The 16,623-nt window shown below is 34.4% G+C and overlaps 1 protein-coding gene across 1 annotated transcript in view; it reads left to right on the top strand.

Moving 5' to 3' along the window:
* Positions 1–16,623, top strand: part of DOCK7 (dedicator of cytokinesis 7) — a 235,089-nt gene that overhangs the window by 186,267 nt on the left and 32,199 nt on the right. The window contains exons 35-41 of the mRNA XM_011988949.1: positions 736–870; positions 1,768–1,920; positions 7,082–7,240; positions 7,898–7,998; positions 9,130–9,322; positions 10,755–10,898; positions 14,462–14,593. Of these exons, the coding sequence (XP_011844339.1) occupies positions 736–870; positions 1,768–1,920; positions 7,082–7,240; positions 7,898–7,998; positions 9,130–9,322; positions 10,755–10,898; positions 14,462–14,593 (1,017 nt within the window). The remainder of the gene's footprint in view (positions 1–735; positions 871–1,767; positions 1,921–7,081; positions 7,241–7,897; positions 7,999–9,129; positions 9,323–10,754; positions 10,899–14,461; positions 14,594–16,623) is intronic.

The raw sequence follows: 16,623 nt of genomic DNA, 5'->3' as shown, positions 1-16,623 counted from the left end.
CTCAGGAGGCTGAGGCACAAGAATTGCTTGAAGCCATGAGGCAGAGGTTGCAGTGAGCCAAGCCACTGCACTTCAGCCTAGGTGACAGACTCCATCTCAAAAAAAAAAAAAGATTTTATCAGTCATTATCCTGACTTCCTGACTAAAGTTTTAAAAATATAAAAAATTTACTAAGTCCAAGATACCTAATCCAAGATGGTTGCTTGAGCTGCAGCTGTCATGTCTGTATTTTATTCAGTGAAAAGAAACAGCAGGGACAGAGTACATTTCTTCTTTTAAGGGCATGACTCAGAAGATGAAACTTCTGTTTCGTTCACCTCTCTCTGTAGCCGTATTCAAAGTCTTCAGCTAAAATTCAGGGTTTCAATTATTTAAGAAGAAAAGAATGGTTATTTGTGTACCAGCAACATTTTTTGCTCCAGGCGCCACTCTATTTTTCAGCCTTATCTGTAGTTGTTTTCTACATGAACCTCAAGTCAGTTCAGACTTACTTACTAATTTTCCTAAAAAACACCTTATGATTTCTTGGCATTGTATCTTGCTCCTCTTTTTTCTTATTTAAATTATATTTTTTCTTTTTCCCCCTTTTCTTATCCAAATCCTTCTTGAAGCCATTCTAGATCTTATATTTTTTTTTTATCTTTTAAAACTTTATTTATACATAGGGAGGCCTGTAACCTCCCTAACTAAATGGCAGGTACATCTCTATTTTATTTGTTTATTTTTAAATTGCAGACTGTTTCTGTAACGGAATCCAAAGAGAGCATTCTTGGTGGAGTGCTAAAAGTGCTACTACACAGCATGGCCTGTAACCAAAGTGCAGTTTATCTACAACACTGTTTTGCTACACAGAGAGCCTTGGTTTCAAAGGTGGGTTATTTTATACCTGCAGTGTTGTCAGACTTTGTTTTCTTTGTTAACATTATCTAAGATCATTTGACACATTCATTGGTTAATATATGTAGTAATATATTAATGAATATGTGTAGTTAAAATTTAAATAATAACCTAAGATGCTTGATTCTTCTTTGCCTCTCTACTGCTGCCTGCCTTTTGGAATTTTTCATTTATTCGAATCACCTTTAACCAGTTCTGGTTTAAAAAACAGTAACTTGGATGTGGAGAAGGGCCTGAAATTAATAGCCAATCTTAAATATGGGGCTTCTCTTGTTTTCTCTCCACTTGGTTCTGTTTTTTAAAAAAACTTAATTTATAAAGAATTCAATATATAAGCAATTCAACCCACTGAAATTATTTTATGATGAATGGAAAAGAAGGTGTGTGTTTGTTCAACTGCTTTAAATATTTACTTCTTATATTTGTTTTCCCTCAGAAATATGTATATTCTTAAATTTTGAAGGTAGCTATTTCGTTTTAATCATCCTAGAAGATGGAGTGCAGAGACGTTGATGAAAATAACTTATGTATTATTTTGTAATAAATGTAGAATTCATGTATGTTGATTACTAAGTGTTTTATGCACATTCTGATAGAAGCTTCACAACAATCCCTTGTAGATATATTATTAGGCCTATTTTGTGGATGAGAAAACTTGTCCAAGGTCACACTACTAGTTAGTAAGTGGCATAATCAACATTTGAACCCAGTTTGACTGTGTGTCTCACGCTATTAACTATTAGCTAATATCGTCCTAACCGTTCTTTTAATTTCTGGGCTATATTAACAAATCTCCAGCTCAGGTTATATTAACATATCTCAGGAACTTTTACTGTAAAAATTCAGTAGTGGTTTGTTGTTGTTTTACAGTTTCCTGAACTCTTATTTGAAGAAGAGACAGAGCAGTGTGCTGATTTATGCCTCAGGCTTCTCCGACACTGTAGCAGTAGCATCAGTACAATACGGTCACACGCCAGTGCCTCCCTTTACCTACTAATGAGGCAAAACTTTGAGATTGGGAATGTAAGTATTTAATCATGAAAATTCTCTGTATTCATAATGAAATATAACTTCTGCTGATAGTTATTAAATCAGTTTTGGGAGTAATCATAGGCTATCTTGATATTTCTCATTCTGTGTATATCTTACAAAAATCCAAATCTCCAATTGTGTGCATATCATATGTATGTGTGTACGTATGTATATTAATACAGACTTAGAATATAAATGTACATTGAGCAATTTTAAATTTTAATTGTCCCTAAGTAAAAAGAAATAAAAGTTTAAGTATCTTGGCTTGATATTTTACAATTACATGTCACAGCCTTTGAAGAATTCCATTTTTTCATTTAAGTCTTTTATTATATGTTATATTCATGTGTTATATTTTTCCTTTTGAGTCAAATATTTAGTCAAATATTTAGTTTGAGTCAAATATTTATTTTTGCGTATGTAAGTATTTAAGGCCTTGAATTTTCCTTTAAGCACTATTTTTGGCATCTCCTTGGTTCTAATATTTAGTAATCTTGTCATTTCAGTTTGTATTTTCTTTTTAATCCAAAGAGTTGAGTAGCCTTTTTGTTTCAAAGTTTTGGCTGATTCCAGTGACTCACACCTATAATCCCAACACTTTGGGTGGCCGAGGAAGGAAGATTGCTTGAGGCCAGGAGTTTGAGATCAGCCTGGGTGACATAGTAAAACCCTATCTCTGCAAAAAAATACTAGCCAAGCTGGGTGGCCCGTGCTTGTGGTCCCAGCTACTCAGGAGGCTGAGGTGAGAGGATCCCTTTGAGCCCAGGAGTGTGAGGTTGCAGTGAGCTGTGAACACACCACTGTACTCCAGCCTGAGTGACAGAGTGAGATCCTGTCTCAAAAAAAAAAATTTTTTTTATTGTTAATTTTCAGCTTTATTACATTGTGATTGTACAGTGTATATTCTGTTTCTCCCTTTCTTTATTGTGGATCTGTGTATTTGTGTGTCTAAATATAATCTATTTTTATGAGTGTTCTACAAAAAATCTTTAAAAGGGGAGTATTTCTGTTTTCAGAATATTGAGTTAAACATATACCAGATAAATACACCTTATTAATCACATAGACTGCATATCATTGTTTTTTTTCCACTTGGTAGAAGTAAATTAAAGCCTGTAACTGTGTTTGTCTGTTTCTCCTTCAGCTTTTATTTGGTGTACTAATACTCATAACTACTATATTTTCTTAAGAGTTTTTCTCCTTTGGAATTTAAAAGAACTTTTGTTGGTTTTATTTAAAACCTTTATTCTATTTTATTTTTTGGCCTGAATTTCATCTCTTACGGTATTAAGATTTTGACCTCTGCTTTCTTTTTAATTTGAAATTACTTTATTTGCTTTTGCCTGTTCTTTAATTTTCACTTTATTTTAGATGTGCCTCTCATATACAACATAAGAGTTGAGTTTTGCTTTGTGATCCAACCTCTAATTGAATGAAACTTTTCATACTTGTTATTATATTACGTATGTCCAGGAATCCTATTTTATTATTTTGTTATGCCTTTCCCTCTTGCCTCCCCTTTTAAAAAAATGTGTGTTGGTTGTTTTCATCTTACACTGTATGGTCTGTTTACCTTGTTTTGGGGAGGTAGTGTTTATCATATTTAGCAAAATTTCTGGTTTTGCTAGGTTGCCTTTATAGTCATGTAATACCCCTAGTCCTCTATTTCTTTAGATCATGCATTCTCAACCAGGGCAGTATTACCACCAAGGGAGTGAAAATTGATTTTTGTGGAGGATGAGAAAAATCTTAGCTTATGGTCCTCCAAAGCTCAACACTACCCAACAACATGGCATTGCTTAGTATTACATGGCATTGCTTAGTATTTATTTCTCTCATTGGTGTTACTGGGTATCACATGAGCAGCACTGACATTAAGTTCTTGGAAAATAAAAAACAAAATGTATGCAAAATTGGGTTATAAAACTGGAGAATAAATGACTGTGATTGGAGACTTTTAATCAATTGCTTGATCTCAGTCATATGGCAAGAGGTTGCTTCCATTGGCTGCCTTGTGGATATTGTTTATGTTTGGTTCTCAGTGCATTTGTGTGTGACTTGGGCTTTGAAAATTAAGCCCAAGAAAAAAACTTTCCAATTTATTACTTCATTCTACAAAAGTTATTCAAGCAATTTTTAATCGTGTCAGTTGCTGAAAAGAAAAAAGTCAACAATATCTAAATGAATATATAGTAGCCAGAACGTATTTTCTTCTATCAAGCAAATAGTGAAAGTTCGCTGAAATAACTTTTAAGAAATTAATTTTTAATTCTTTTGGTGGATAAGTAGCAGTTTTGAATGGTTTAAAAAAATTGATTACATTGCTGCTTTTGTAGTTATATAAGTTGCTAATTTATTTGTGTAATTTGATACATTACAGTTTATTTAAGCTAAAAGATTATATTAAAAGTTTTTCAGAAAACCAGCCTATAAAGGTAAGCTAAATGTAAATCATTTTCAGATTTTTAACTTAAAATTTGTATCTAGTCATTCATAACCTTGCATCGAGTAAAAAGAGTAAGCTTCATATTTACTTTCTTATGTGTATATAAATCCAGATATACATAGAGTGCATAAACAGATGTATACATCTCTGATATTAAAATATCATAGGGATGTAATTAGAAAAATTGTTCAAAAAGATTTATAAGAGGGACAATAATGAAAAAAAATTGAGAAACTCTACTTGAAATAAGTATCTATTAACTCCCTTTAATGAACAGTAATAAAATTGCTGATTTTCTTCTTTCTCTCCTCCACCCTGTCATTCTTTATACCTCAATATTTCAAAAAAGTATCTTTCTTACTGTTTACATTTGTATTGTTGAATCTGCATGTACTTCACTTGATTTAATTGCCACCTTCAAATAACGTTATTTGTTTTATGTCTACTGTAGATTGTTAAGTACTTCTTTCCATCTCCTTTCTCACCCTCCTAATTTTTTTCTTAGCTGTAACATTTCAGTCTTAGTTCATAGTCTTAGTTGTAAAATGAAATATTGCTTACCATGAGTTTTTTGGGGCTGTAATTATTGTTTAGCTAAATGTTGTCCTCATCAAGGTTCTTAGGAGTAATATTTTCCAAGTGGTTTTTTTGGTTTTTTTAAGTAGAGACAGGAACTCACTTTGTTGCCCAGTCTGGTCTTGAACTCCTAGGCTCAGGCAGTCCTCTCTGTATGGCCTTCCAAAGTGCTGGGACTGCAGGTGTGAGCCACCTCACCCTGCCCGCCCCACTCACCCCACTTTTAAAAATAGAGACAGCGTTTCTTCCTGTCACCCAGGCTAGACTGCAGTGGCATGATGGTACTTCACAGTAGCCCAGAAATCCTGGGCTCAAGCTGTCCTCCCACCTTGTCCACCCAGAGTGTTGGGATTACAGGCAGTAATCACTGCACCCGGCCAATTTTCCAAGTTCTTGATTGTTTAAAGTTATCTGTATTTGTAGGATAGCAAGGGTGTTTATGAAATTTTTGCCTTATACTTTGAATAATAATAAGCGTGAGAAAAATCAGCAAAACTTATCAGATAAAGAACACCTCATAGGAAAAAAGGGTACTTGAGTACCATTGTCTTCTGACATTAAATATTGTTGTGGATACATTGAAAGGTAGCCTGATATTTTTCTCTGTTTTAAATAACATTTTTTCCTCCAGCTGCTCATGAGATTTTCTTTATATTTACAATTAAATGCCTTTTCTAGAATTTGTCTTAGTATTGAAAAGGCTTAGCTTTTTCAATTACACCTTTATCCTAGCCAACTATAAATTATTTTATCACCGTACTCTCAGTGCCTACTATGTAGTGTGACATATTTACTGAGTTGAATTCTTGAATTTTATCCTTAAAACTTTGGACAACTGCCTTAGGGGCATTTTAAAGAGAGGAGGAACATGTTCAGATTTGCATTTTACAGAAAGTTCCCTGGTGCTAGGTAGAGGTTAGACTGAGAGATATGAAAGAAAAAGGCATGGAGATCGATTAGGAAGTTATTACAGTAATCTAAATAAGAAATGATGAGGGTGTAAAATAAAGCAAAGGCATTGGGAATGGAGAAAGGATATACTGGATCACATTAGGAGATGGTGTAGATTTGGATTTATGGTATGAAAAATGAGAGGGGAGAATGAATAGGGGACCCCTAGATTTTTGGCATGACTACAAGAATAGTATCACTTTTTTAGATAATCAATAGGGAGAGAAGGTATTGTAGACATGTTGACTTTGTGGTACCTATGAGACATCCAGATGGTGCTATCTAGTAAACTATGAGAGCCTGGAGTTCTACAGAGAAATATCAGCTGGAGACGGAAACATGTGTATACTGGTCGAAGCAAAGACATGGATGAGGCTCTTTAGAGTATGTTAAGTGAGAAAAGTTTTTTGACAGAATCTTTGGGAATACTGGTATTTAGGAAGGACAACCAAGGAATAAAACAGAAAAAGAGTTGAAAAAGAATAGAAAACCAGGATAAAGTGGTGCCACTGAAGATAAGGTAGGAGATTTTCAAGGAGAAAGTAATTTAAATATACAAAGATATGAAGTAGAATATTGAGCAAAAAATATTGGATACGACAATTGATATATTATCACCAATAATCTCTTAAGAATGATTTCATGGTAGAGAATGGTGGAGCAGAAATGAATTTACACTAAAAAAAAAGGAAGAATGTAAGTTATAAGCTGTTAAAGGCGTCACTCCAAAAGATTCTACCTTACATTACTTTACGCATGATGTGTGTTAAATTGCTTTCATCATAGTGTGGATGTCATGAAATGGACTAGAATTTAAGTACTCCATCTACTATTTAAGAATCTTATAATGTCAATCAAGCTATTTAACCTTATCTGTAAAATGTTATATTAATAACATATGCCCATAATAAATAAATGTAAAGACATAAGCAGAATTTCTAATTCAACTCTTAACACATGACTTCTTAAAATCCTGTTTTGTAGTACATTATTCAGAACAAAATTCTAAGTTTTACATCCTTTCTAAAATAAGATTTTGATATACATATTTTATTACTTTAAAAAATATTTTGCTTAGAATGGTATTTTTTCACTAAATATACTTTCAGCGAGGAAAAATAGCAGACTTTTTAAAGCTTTTCTATATTAAGTATTGACTGGACAATTTTTCTGTTACAGAACTTTGCTAGGGTTAAAATGCAGGTAACAATGTCACTATCCTCCTTGGTGGGCACATCTCAGAATTTTAATGAAGAATTCTTAAGGCGTTCTCTAAAGACTATATTGACATATGCTGAAGAAGATCTGGAATTGAGGGAAACAACATTTCCTGATCAGGTCAGAAATGCTACTTTCTAGATCATTAATTGAAATAGGCTTGTTAAATAGGCACTTTCCAAATTGTTAAATCAAAAGTTGGTTTTTGCTGGAGGATCATTTATTTCATTATGAATCCACACATCATGTGCCATAGATAGGACTGAATCTTTTTGTTTTAGTCAGCTACCCTTCTTTTGGAAATAATTAATTCTTTGGTGTTTAATTCTGTGCACTTATAATAAGTAGAACAGTAGACTTGGACAATACAGACAAAGCTTTCTGACAAAACATTCCTACTTATTAATCAAACAATAATATGCCTTATCAACTAAAGTTTCTACAAACTACCTTTTAGTAAAATCAGAAATATAGGAGAGAATTTTCCTTTTGTATTCTTGTATTTCCTATATCCCTCTGTTTTATTTCTACTTATAGTTCTGCTTGTTTCCAGGTGAAAGAACAAAAAATATAGATAGTCTGCTGAGGAATTTATATAAAGTTTACTACCCTTCACTTACCATATCCCCACATACCTATACTTTACAGAACCATATCAATATCATACAACTTGTTTTGAAATCTTTAGATATTTATCTGAAATATCTCTGAAACTAATTTGGTTATTATGGATGAATGACAATTCAAGAATATTTTTCATATAATTCTCTGCTGCAGGTCCAGGATCTGGTTTTTAATCTCCATATGATTCTTTCTGATACTGTGAAAATGAAGGAACACCAGGAGGATCCTGAAATGTTGATTGATCTAATGTACAGGTAGCATTTATTTGATTCATTTATGCTTTGTATAAGGGACTTAGTAAGACATACAGTAAGCATTAGATGAAAAAAATAAACACACAAAAGTGATTTGTGATTTTTCTGTATTTACATTATTTATTGTTTTTATATTTATATATTTTTTACTTTTTTGTAGAGATGGGGCTTCACCATATTGCCCAGGCTGGTCTTGAACTCCTGGGCTCAAGAGATCCGCCTGCCTTGGCCTCCCAAAGTTCTGGGATTACAGATATGAGCCACCCCACCTGGCCTTGAGTGATTTTTTCCAGTGGTAGATTGAAAGTCCAAATGCACTTTTTCCAGGCGGCATCTTTGGATCTTCTGTGTCTCTTCTTTTAAGAACAATGCAAATATACTTATTGATTATCAAAAATAAGAGGATTTTTAAAAATATTCATAACACACATTTAACACCTTGGTGTCCTGGGCCCCAGACTTCCTTTGAAGGCCCATACCAATATTTTAAATGTAAAACTCAGTCTTTTAAGAAGAAAATACAGTATATGAATGTTTTACTGTAACATTAATTACCTTTTTTCAATACTGTTGTGACTAAAGAATGATGTTTCTAAGGGCACATTTTGAAAACTCCATAATTTTTATTGTATTAACACCTTAATAGATACAATAGTAAAACTTAAGAATTTTTCTCTGTCATATGACCCTCTGCTCCTACAATTTTGGAGTTCATTAAAAGCACAAATAAAACAATTTAATCTCTTTGAAATAAAGTTGATGTAATAAAAGTACCTTTTAGAAGTTTTCCTTTTTCCTTGCATATAAAACTTCTCTATATTTCTGTAATGAACACATAAATTTCCATACTTTTTCCCTTAACTGATTATTTCCTTAATGGTCAGATTTTGATATGGCATATTTCTTTTTTGCCCCTCCTGCCCTCCCCCACCCTGCCCACTGATATTATCCATTCCATAGGCCACAGTTATTTCTCTAAGCCTGCATAGTGACATTTTCATACTACTTTAAAACTAAATGGGTTGTGCACAGTATCAAAAACCTATCTAGGTAAACTCTGAGTGAGCTAGCTAAACTCCCTCCCAACTTGGGAAGCATATACTAATGGAGAAGAATTTCTGTTCTAATTAGAATTGCCAAGGGTTACCAGACCTCTCCAGATCTGCGATTGACCTGGCTGCAGAACATGGCTGGCAAGCACTCAGAACGAAGCAATCATGCTGAAGCTGCACAGTGTCTAGTCCACTCAGCAGCACTTGTTGCTGAATATTTGAGCATGCTGGAGGACCGGAAATATCTTCCTGTGGGATGTGTAACATTTCAGGTAGGAATCTTCCAGATGTACATTAAATCAAGGTATGTCTTTTTTTGGTTTTAGCTTTTTCTCACTGGTGTTGAGATTTTTTTAGTTTGCAGGGAAAACTTAAAGACTTAAGCCAATGCTTCACAAGGTAGATTAACATTTCACAGTGATTGTCATTAATACATTTTTAAGGAGTACTTCTTGTTAATTCTCTTTCCACAGTTTCTTACCTCTGAACTATCAGCACTATGCTTATTTTTTCTTTTTGTCTTTACTGCCTTGTAATCAGTTACATACTTTAACATCTGTGGAAATGTATTACTGAGAATCAGAATTCAGTAGAAATTCTTAATTGGCTTTTACTTAACATAGCAGATATACCAACATTCTCTTTTCCGTACATAAAATATTAGTACATTTTATGACTAATACCATGACTCACAGATGAGTTTGCCCTCTAGTAGGGTACATAGTTCTGACCCACTAGTTGAATTCTTTGCTTACCAAGGGTCAGTTATGCTTTGCTTTTCTTCACAACCTGTTAATGGTAGGTTTGGGATATTATAAAATTTAGTTAAATGTTTTATCTTCTGATGAAATCAGAATGCAAAAAGAAAGTTATCGTTTCTCTGATAACAAAGTTGAATTTTTACAAAGACTCAGGAACGGTGAATCTCCAAAACAATTGCTGTTGAATTAACTGTGGGCCGGACAAATAGATTGGGGGAGAGGAAACTCCTAAAATTCTAGAATAATTTGATGATCGATTTAAGTTTAAGTTTTCACTCAAAAGAAACCAAAACTTGAAATCTTTAAAAAGAATGTTGCCTTTTGGGTATTTACCCACAAGAGATTCCGTGGAAATCTGATCTGGAAACCCATACACACAAAGAGAAGGCCTTAGATCTAATTCAAAAGTTGATAAATGAGTGTACATCTACTGTAAATGTTTAGGAGGTTAAAATAAAATAAGGTATGTATGTATCATTTCTTTTTAAGAAATAATGGCTGATTCCAATCTCATTGAATAAGAGGGCTTTTATTATACTTGAGGTTTTTTATTAACTCTGTGTATATTAGATAAGTCAAGAGACCATTTTTGTCCCTTTTTTCCTTTATAGTTTTGAGACGATCAATTAAATAAATAAAAAAGGACTGTTGATATCTCCTTAGATGTCTTATGTCATATTACAATTTCCTTTAGCCCATGACGTTTCTTAATTTTCTTTCATACCACTTTTTATTAAGAGAAAAGTTATCTAACAGTGGTGTTTTCATTTTATCATCTTCAAAATACAGAAAGTTTTTGGAGATTTATCTTTTACCTTTATATTACTCTCCTTTTTTTAAACCTAACCTGATAGTTACAGTTCATCTTCAGTTACTTCTTTTTATACATTTTTATGCTAGAAAATTCTGTTTCAAAAACCTTTTCAATTTATTTTTTCCCTAGAATATTTCATCTAATGTTTTAGAAGAATCTGCGGTCTCAGATGATGTGGTATCTCCAGATGAAGAAGGTATCTGCTCTGGAAAATACTTTACTGAGTCAGGACTTGTGGGATTACTGGAACAAGCAGCTGCTTCTTTCTCTATGGTAGATGACTCTTGTTAATTCTTTTTCCAGAGTTTCATACCTCTAATTATCAATGACATGTGTATTTATTCTCTCTGTCTTATGACCCTACTTTTCTTTAAAGATAATTTGTTCTGGACCTGGTATGGTGGCTCATGCCTGTAATCCCAGCACTTTGGGAGGCCAAGATGGGAGGATTGCTTGAGTCCAGGAGTTTAAGACCAGCCTGGGGAATATAGTGAGATACCATCTCTACAAAAAATTAAAAGTTCACCAGGCATGGTGGCTCATGCCTGTGGTCCCAGCTACTTGAGAGGCTGAGGTGGGAGGATTGCTTGAGCCCAAGAGGTTGAGGCTGCAGTGAGCCATGATTATGCTGCTATACTCCAGTCTGGGCAACAGAGTAAAACTCTGTCACAAAAAAAAAAAAAAAAAAAAAAATTGTTTTTTATTCCATGTCCCCTAAAAACTATCTAGGAACACATTTTCTTTCTAGATTCATTATTGGCTTACTCCTTTTCATCTTAATAATCTGTCACTTCCCCCAGTGTTCCAGTGGTTTGGCTCACTGCAGCATCAAACTCCAGGGCTCAAGGGATCCTCCCACCTTAGCCTCCTGAGCAGCTGGGAATACAGGGGCACACCATCACGCGCGGCTAATTGTTTTATTTTTTGTAGGGATGGGGTTTCACTTTGTTGCCCAAGCTAGTCTCAAACTCCTGACCTCAAGTTATGTTCCCCTGATCAGCCTCCCAAAGTGTTAGGATTATAGGCATGAGCCACTGTGCCCAGCTCACCAGTGTTTTTCATTTGCTTGTTTACGAACCAGCATGTGATTTGTAGCAGATATTTTTTGGTTCATAAAACTTTTACTGCCAAATATTTTCTAAAACCTTTAAGTTAAAAAACATAGTAAAACAAAACAGAAAGTCTCTGAGTGATATAAGTTCCTAGTTGGTAGACTGGCGGAGCTCTATAAATAGATCTTGTCTATTGGATGAAATGGAGAATCTTCTTTCCAGTATGACGGGCATTGCCCTGGTGTCCAAGAAAGTTATGACCACTCATTCCATTGGTTGCATAGTAATCCTCATTAGGTAGTTATCGGAGCCCTGGACCTTGCTCTTTAATGAACTGCATCCTGAATCCCTTACCTGACTATGCTACCACGCTATAACCCCAATCTTGTTCCCTTCCATCCATATGTGAAGAACTAAAGCAGTCAGATGAAACCCAGATGGGATGTTTATTGGAGAAAGAAAAGATAGTTAGCTGAATTCATGCTCACCTTCTTAAACCATGTTGATAGGGTCACTTAATTCCTCTGACTTTTCCGCTGAATGTTTAGTGTCCCAGCACCCAAGGTTTAGGAGACACTGAGGTTCATGTTAGGGTAAGAAAGAAGCTTGAGGTAATATGCAATGCTGCCCTCTTTCCCCTTTTTTACTTCTGTTGGGAATTGATTTGTTCTTCACCAGGCCTTATCCCTATCCTGCAATATATTGATTAAGGGTAGATTTAGAAGGCATACTGCCAAAGTTCAAATCCTGGCTCTGCCATTTAGCAGTTGTGTTACTTCAGGCACAAATTATTTAACCTCTTGGTGCCTCACTTATCTATTAAATACATCTAATAATAGTACCTACCTCATAGGAATGTTTTTAGGATTAAGTAAGTTCATGTATTTAAAGTGCTTATCACAGCTCCTGGCTCCAAGTAAGTACTAGTGTATTTACTGTTACCATCGTTTTCATCATTATTGGCAATTGAGAGACTCTTAAGAGTGTTTTTGCAGAGTTAAAATATTAGGTGTCGATCCTCTTTTAAAATGTTTGCCTCTAAGGACGTTGACCATTCCAATTCCATCCCTACACTTGTCTAAGCTAGCAGGGGGCAAGGGTTTTTTGCTATTGGTGGAATGTTTTAATTAGCATAACTCTGTGTGTTTGTATGTGTGTGATTTTAATAATTCACAGTAGTGCATTTAGATTGGGGGACAGTAACCTATATTATTAAAATTCTTTTGCAGTTGTATATGATTGTAAATTTTATTCTTTTTCAATTAATCTGATTTTAGTTAAAATAATTACTGGAGGATTTTAGTTACACTAAACATATTTCACTAGTACAACTACATTATTGTTTAATTATACTCCTACAAACGTACTGGGAAATATAAGGACCATGTGTTTTTCTTTGGGAAAATATGTTTGCTGATCTGTGAAGCAACGAGGACTCAATGGCTTTTGGAAAACATCTCTCTCTCCTCTTACTACAGCACCAATCCATTATTAAATATAAAGGATGGGTCAAGCCCAGTGCCTCACGCCTGTCATCCCAGTGCTTTGGGAGGTTGCATAGTAATCCTGGGATTACCCCGATCTCTACAAAAAGTGAAAAAATTAGCTGGGCATGGTGGTGAGCACCTGTAGTCCTAGCTACTTAGGAGGCTGGAGTGGGAGGATTGCTTGAGGTCAGGAGTTCAAGGCTGTAGTGAGCTATGATCACACCACTGTACTCCAACCTAAAAAACAGAACAAGACCCTGTTTCTTATTAATTAAAAAAAAAAAAATAGATAAGGGATAGAAGACCAATACAAACACATCTTGCCTCTCACTCTGATTATGTGATTATAACCATAGCAACCACTGGCCAACTAGCCCACAGTGGAAGGAAATCTGGTGGCTCAGAACTTTCTACGCTTTATTAAAGATTTGTGATTTTTTTCCATAGGAGATTTACAATAGGAGATTGCCTGTGTCAGCTTAATATTTTGGAAAAGTAAATGATTTTTGTGTCCCAGGAGGCCACGGGTTATCTGATTATAGGAGAATTGGGTATCTGTGACCAGTGTAATATTAAATTCCTTTTTCCGCTGCTCAGAATTAATTTCTGCAAAAGTTTATATGCATAGATAAGTATACATACACACATTAGCCTTAGTGAAGTAATTATTGGGCAGATAAAAGGAAAATGCCCAATTCAAATTATAGAAATATAAATATGCACATATGTGTATGTGTATATATTAATATACACACACACACACATATCTGCATACATACCCATTTATCCAGAGGAGAAGATACATTGGAAAATTCTTTTTATTAAGCCTTAATACAGTTAAAAACTAGTATTTGTTTTTGTTTCCTACTGGAAAAGCTCCAGTGGTATTATCTTCCCCCCGCCCACCCCCCCACCCCAGATGGCGTCTCACTCTGTCGCCCAGGCTGGAGTGCAGTGGCACGGCCTCGGCTCACTGCAAGCTCCGCCTCCTGGGTTCATGCCATTCTCCTGCCTCAGCCTCCCTAGTAGCTGGGACTACAGGCGTCCGCCACTACGCCTGGCCAATTTTTTGTATTTTTAGTAGAGACGGGGTTTCACCGTGCTAGCCAGGATGGTCTCAATCTGCTGACCTCGTGATCCACCCGCCTCAGCCTCCCACAGTGTTGGGATTACAGGCGTGAGCCTCCGCGCAGCCTCAGCGGTATTATCTTAATAGAAATATTGCAAATTCATATAATTACTTTACTTTCTTATTGATGTAAAAGAAAGCAACATCTTATAAAATTTTTTCTTATAGGCTGGCATGTATGAAGCAGTTAATGAGGTTTACAAAGTACTTATTCCTATTCATGAAGCTAATCGGGATGCAAAGAAACTATCCACAATTCATGGTAAACTTCAAGAAGCATTCAGCAAAATTGTTCATCAGGTAATGATTCCAATTTCTAGCTTCACTATTAAGGGAAAAAACTGTCTGAAAGCATTAATGTTGTTTTGTACTGATGTCAAACTAGATCCAGTGAGATGACCATTTTAATCAGACTACCAATGAACGGTCAAAATGATAGTTCGTGGCCAAAGCAAAGCTCAGTAACTAAAGTAATGGTGATCATCATAAACTATCCGCGTAGTTTTTTTTTTCATTTTTGAATTATTAATTAGCAAGTTTTAAAATATTGTGATTTTTGTTTCACAAGGTAGATCATATTTCAGCTTTTTAAATTAAATGATGTGAAACTAATAAACTACTAATATTTTTAATGACTGCAACTGAACTTTATGTTTCCTAGATGTTTACATTCAATCATCCTTTGATATATTTCTAATACAAAAATATTATTTTGTGAAAATAATGAATAAAATGGTTGTCTTAGTGTATATTTAATTCTAATAGTATTTCATTACTTTATAGTTCATTATGGAATCTACATATTATCACTAAAATTAGAATCAAATTAAACTTAGTTTTAAAATGAAGTACACTACTAGCAGTTGATTTCTTTGAAACTAAATCCTTGGCTTCATTGAAATACTGCAAAATATCCTATCGAGTCTCCTCCTCCTCCACTTTTCTGTTCCCTTCCCCTTGCTACCCTACTATTACCTACTGCTGCCAGTGTCAAAGGAGGTGGAGTATGACTATCCACTTTTGTATTCAGTATTAGTCCTACTTTGTTACCTATCAGCTTGATCTCTTCTTTTTTGCAATGAATTAAGCTGTTCTAAATGAACTGATTAATCTGAAAAGCCTTTGACAGTCTCAAAACAGGGCTGCTATCCTGTGAAGTCAGGATTTTATTTTCATCTATTAAAATGTTAAAGTCGAAAAATATTGATTAGGTTTCATGACCATAACAGGTAGGTCTTTTAATAATCAGTTGTACATATACTGTCACAGGAACCTCAAACCAGTTTCTAGAGCTGTAAATTGCAAATTATAAATGTTAGGTCTGGCACATTTAGCGCTAGTCGTTTCTGAGAAACTTTCAGCCATTTTTGTCATTGGCATTTGAGCAGAGTTGCAATTTGTATTTTAATTTATCCTGGATACTTAGTAAAGTGCAGCTCACATTAGTTAGAGATCACTTAAACATGTAAATGGAACAAGCAGCTGGGTCTCTTTCCCTAAAATTTGTACTTTCACTTAAAGTTTTTAAAAGGCAAAATTTTAGCCACTGGGTTTTGACCAAGCAATTTATGAAATTATTGCAGGTCTTAAGTAAATGAATATGCTGTTTAAAATATCCTGCTGTCTTCTATTTGTGGAGAAGAATTTATGGTATATGGTGCCTTTGGCCTTTTTTGTTCTTTTTAAACAGTTTTTTTATGACTTGCCCTTTTTTACTTTTTATTATACAGAGTACTGGCTGGGAGGTAGGTAATGTTTTAGTTAGTTAAAGACACTAATAGATTGATTTTATAAGATTTCTTATGCCAATGCTTTGCCCACATGTGCTAGCTGTGGGCATTCTGTTGCTATCTGCTATCAACTGAATTCATTAACCAAAGAAATTTTGTTAAAATATTGTAAGTTATTTTAAGAAATATCTTATTAAGAGGTTGTAGGCAGTGCATGGAAATCCATATGTTACACTAATGAGATTCTTTGGTAAATGAGCCACTTTGTCATCACTTTAGTTTTTATCCTTCAATTTGAAGCATTTCTCTCATCAACATTTATACACAGATTTCTTTTTTTAACCATATTGTTTCACCTCATTTTACAGAGGTCGATTTATGTGTTATTGCTCAGAGGTGTAAATAGAAAATACTCTATTTCATCTGATCTTAGATGGCATCAATTACAAAACATACTAGTATTTTATATGCCTTTAAGAAAGGAAAAAAAAAAATCCCTGTGTGTTAAGCCAAGATATCCTATTAGTTGAAAGATGAATACCAACTATAAAAGCATTAAAATGTGGGCAAAAAAAGTACATTTTAGAATTGATGAGATGC

This window comes from Mandrillus leucophaeus, unplaced genomic scaffold (genome assembly GCF_000951045.1).
Source record: "Mandrillus leucophaeus isolate KB7577 unplaced genomic scaffold, Mleu.le_1.0 Scaffold341, whole genome shotgun sequence".
NCBI classification, from domain to species: domain Eukaryota; kingdom Metazoa; phylum Chordata; class Mammalia; order Primates; family Cercopithecidae; genus Mandrillus; species Mandrillus leucophaeus.
This window is presented reverse-complemented; position numbering and strand designations above follow the sequence as displayed.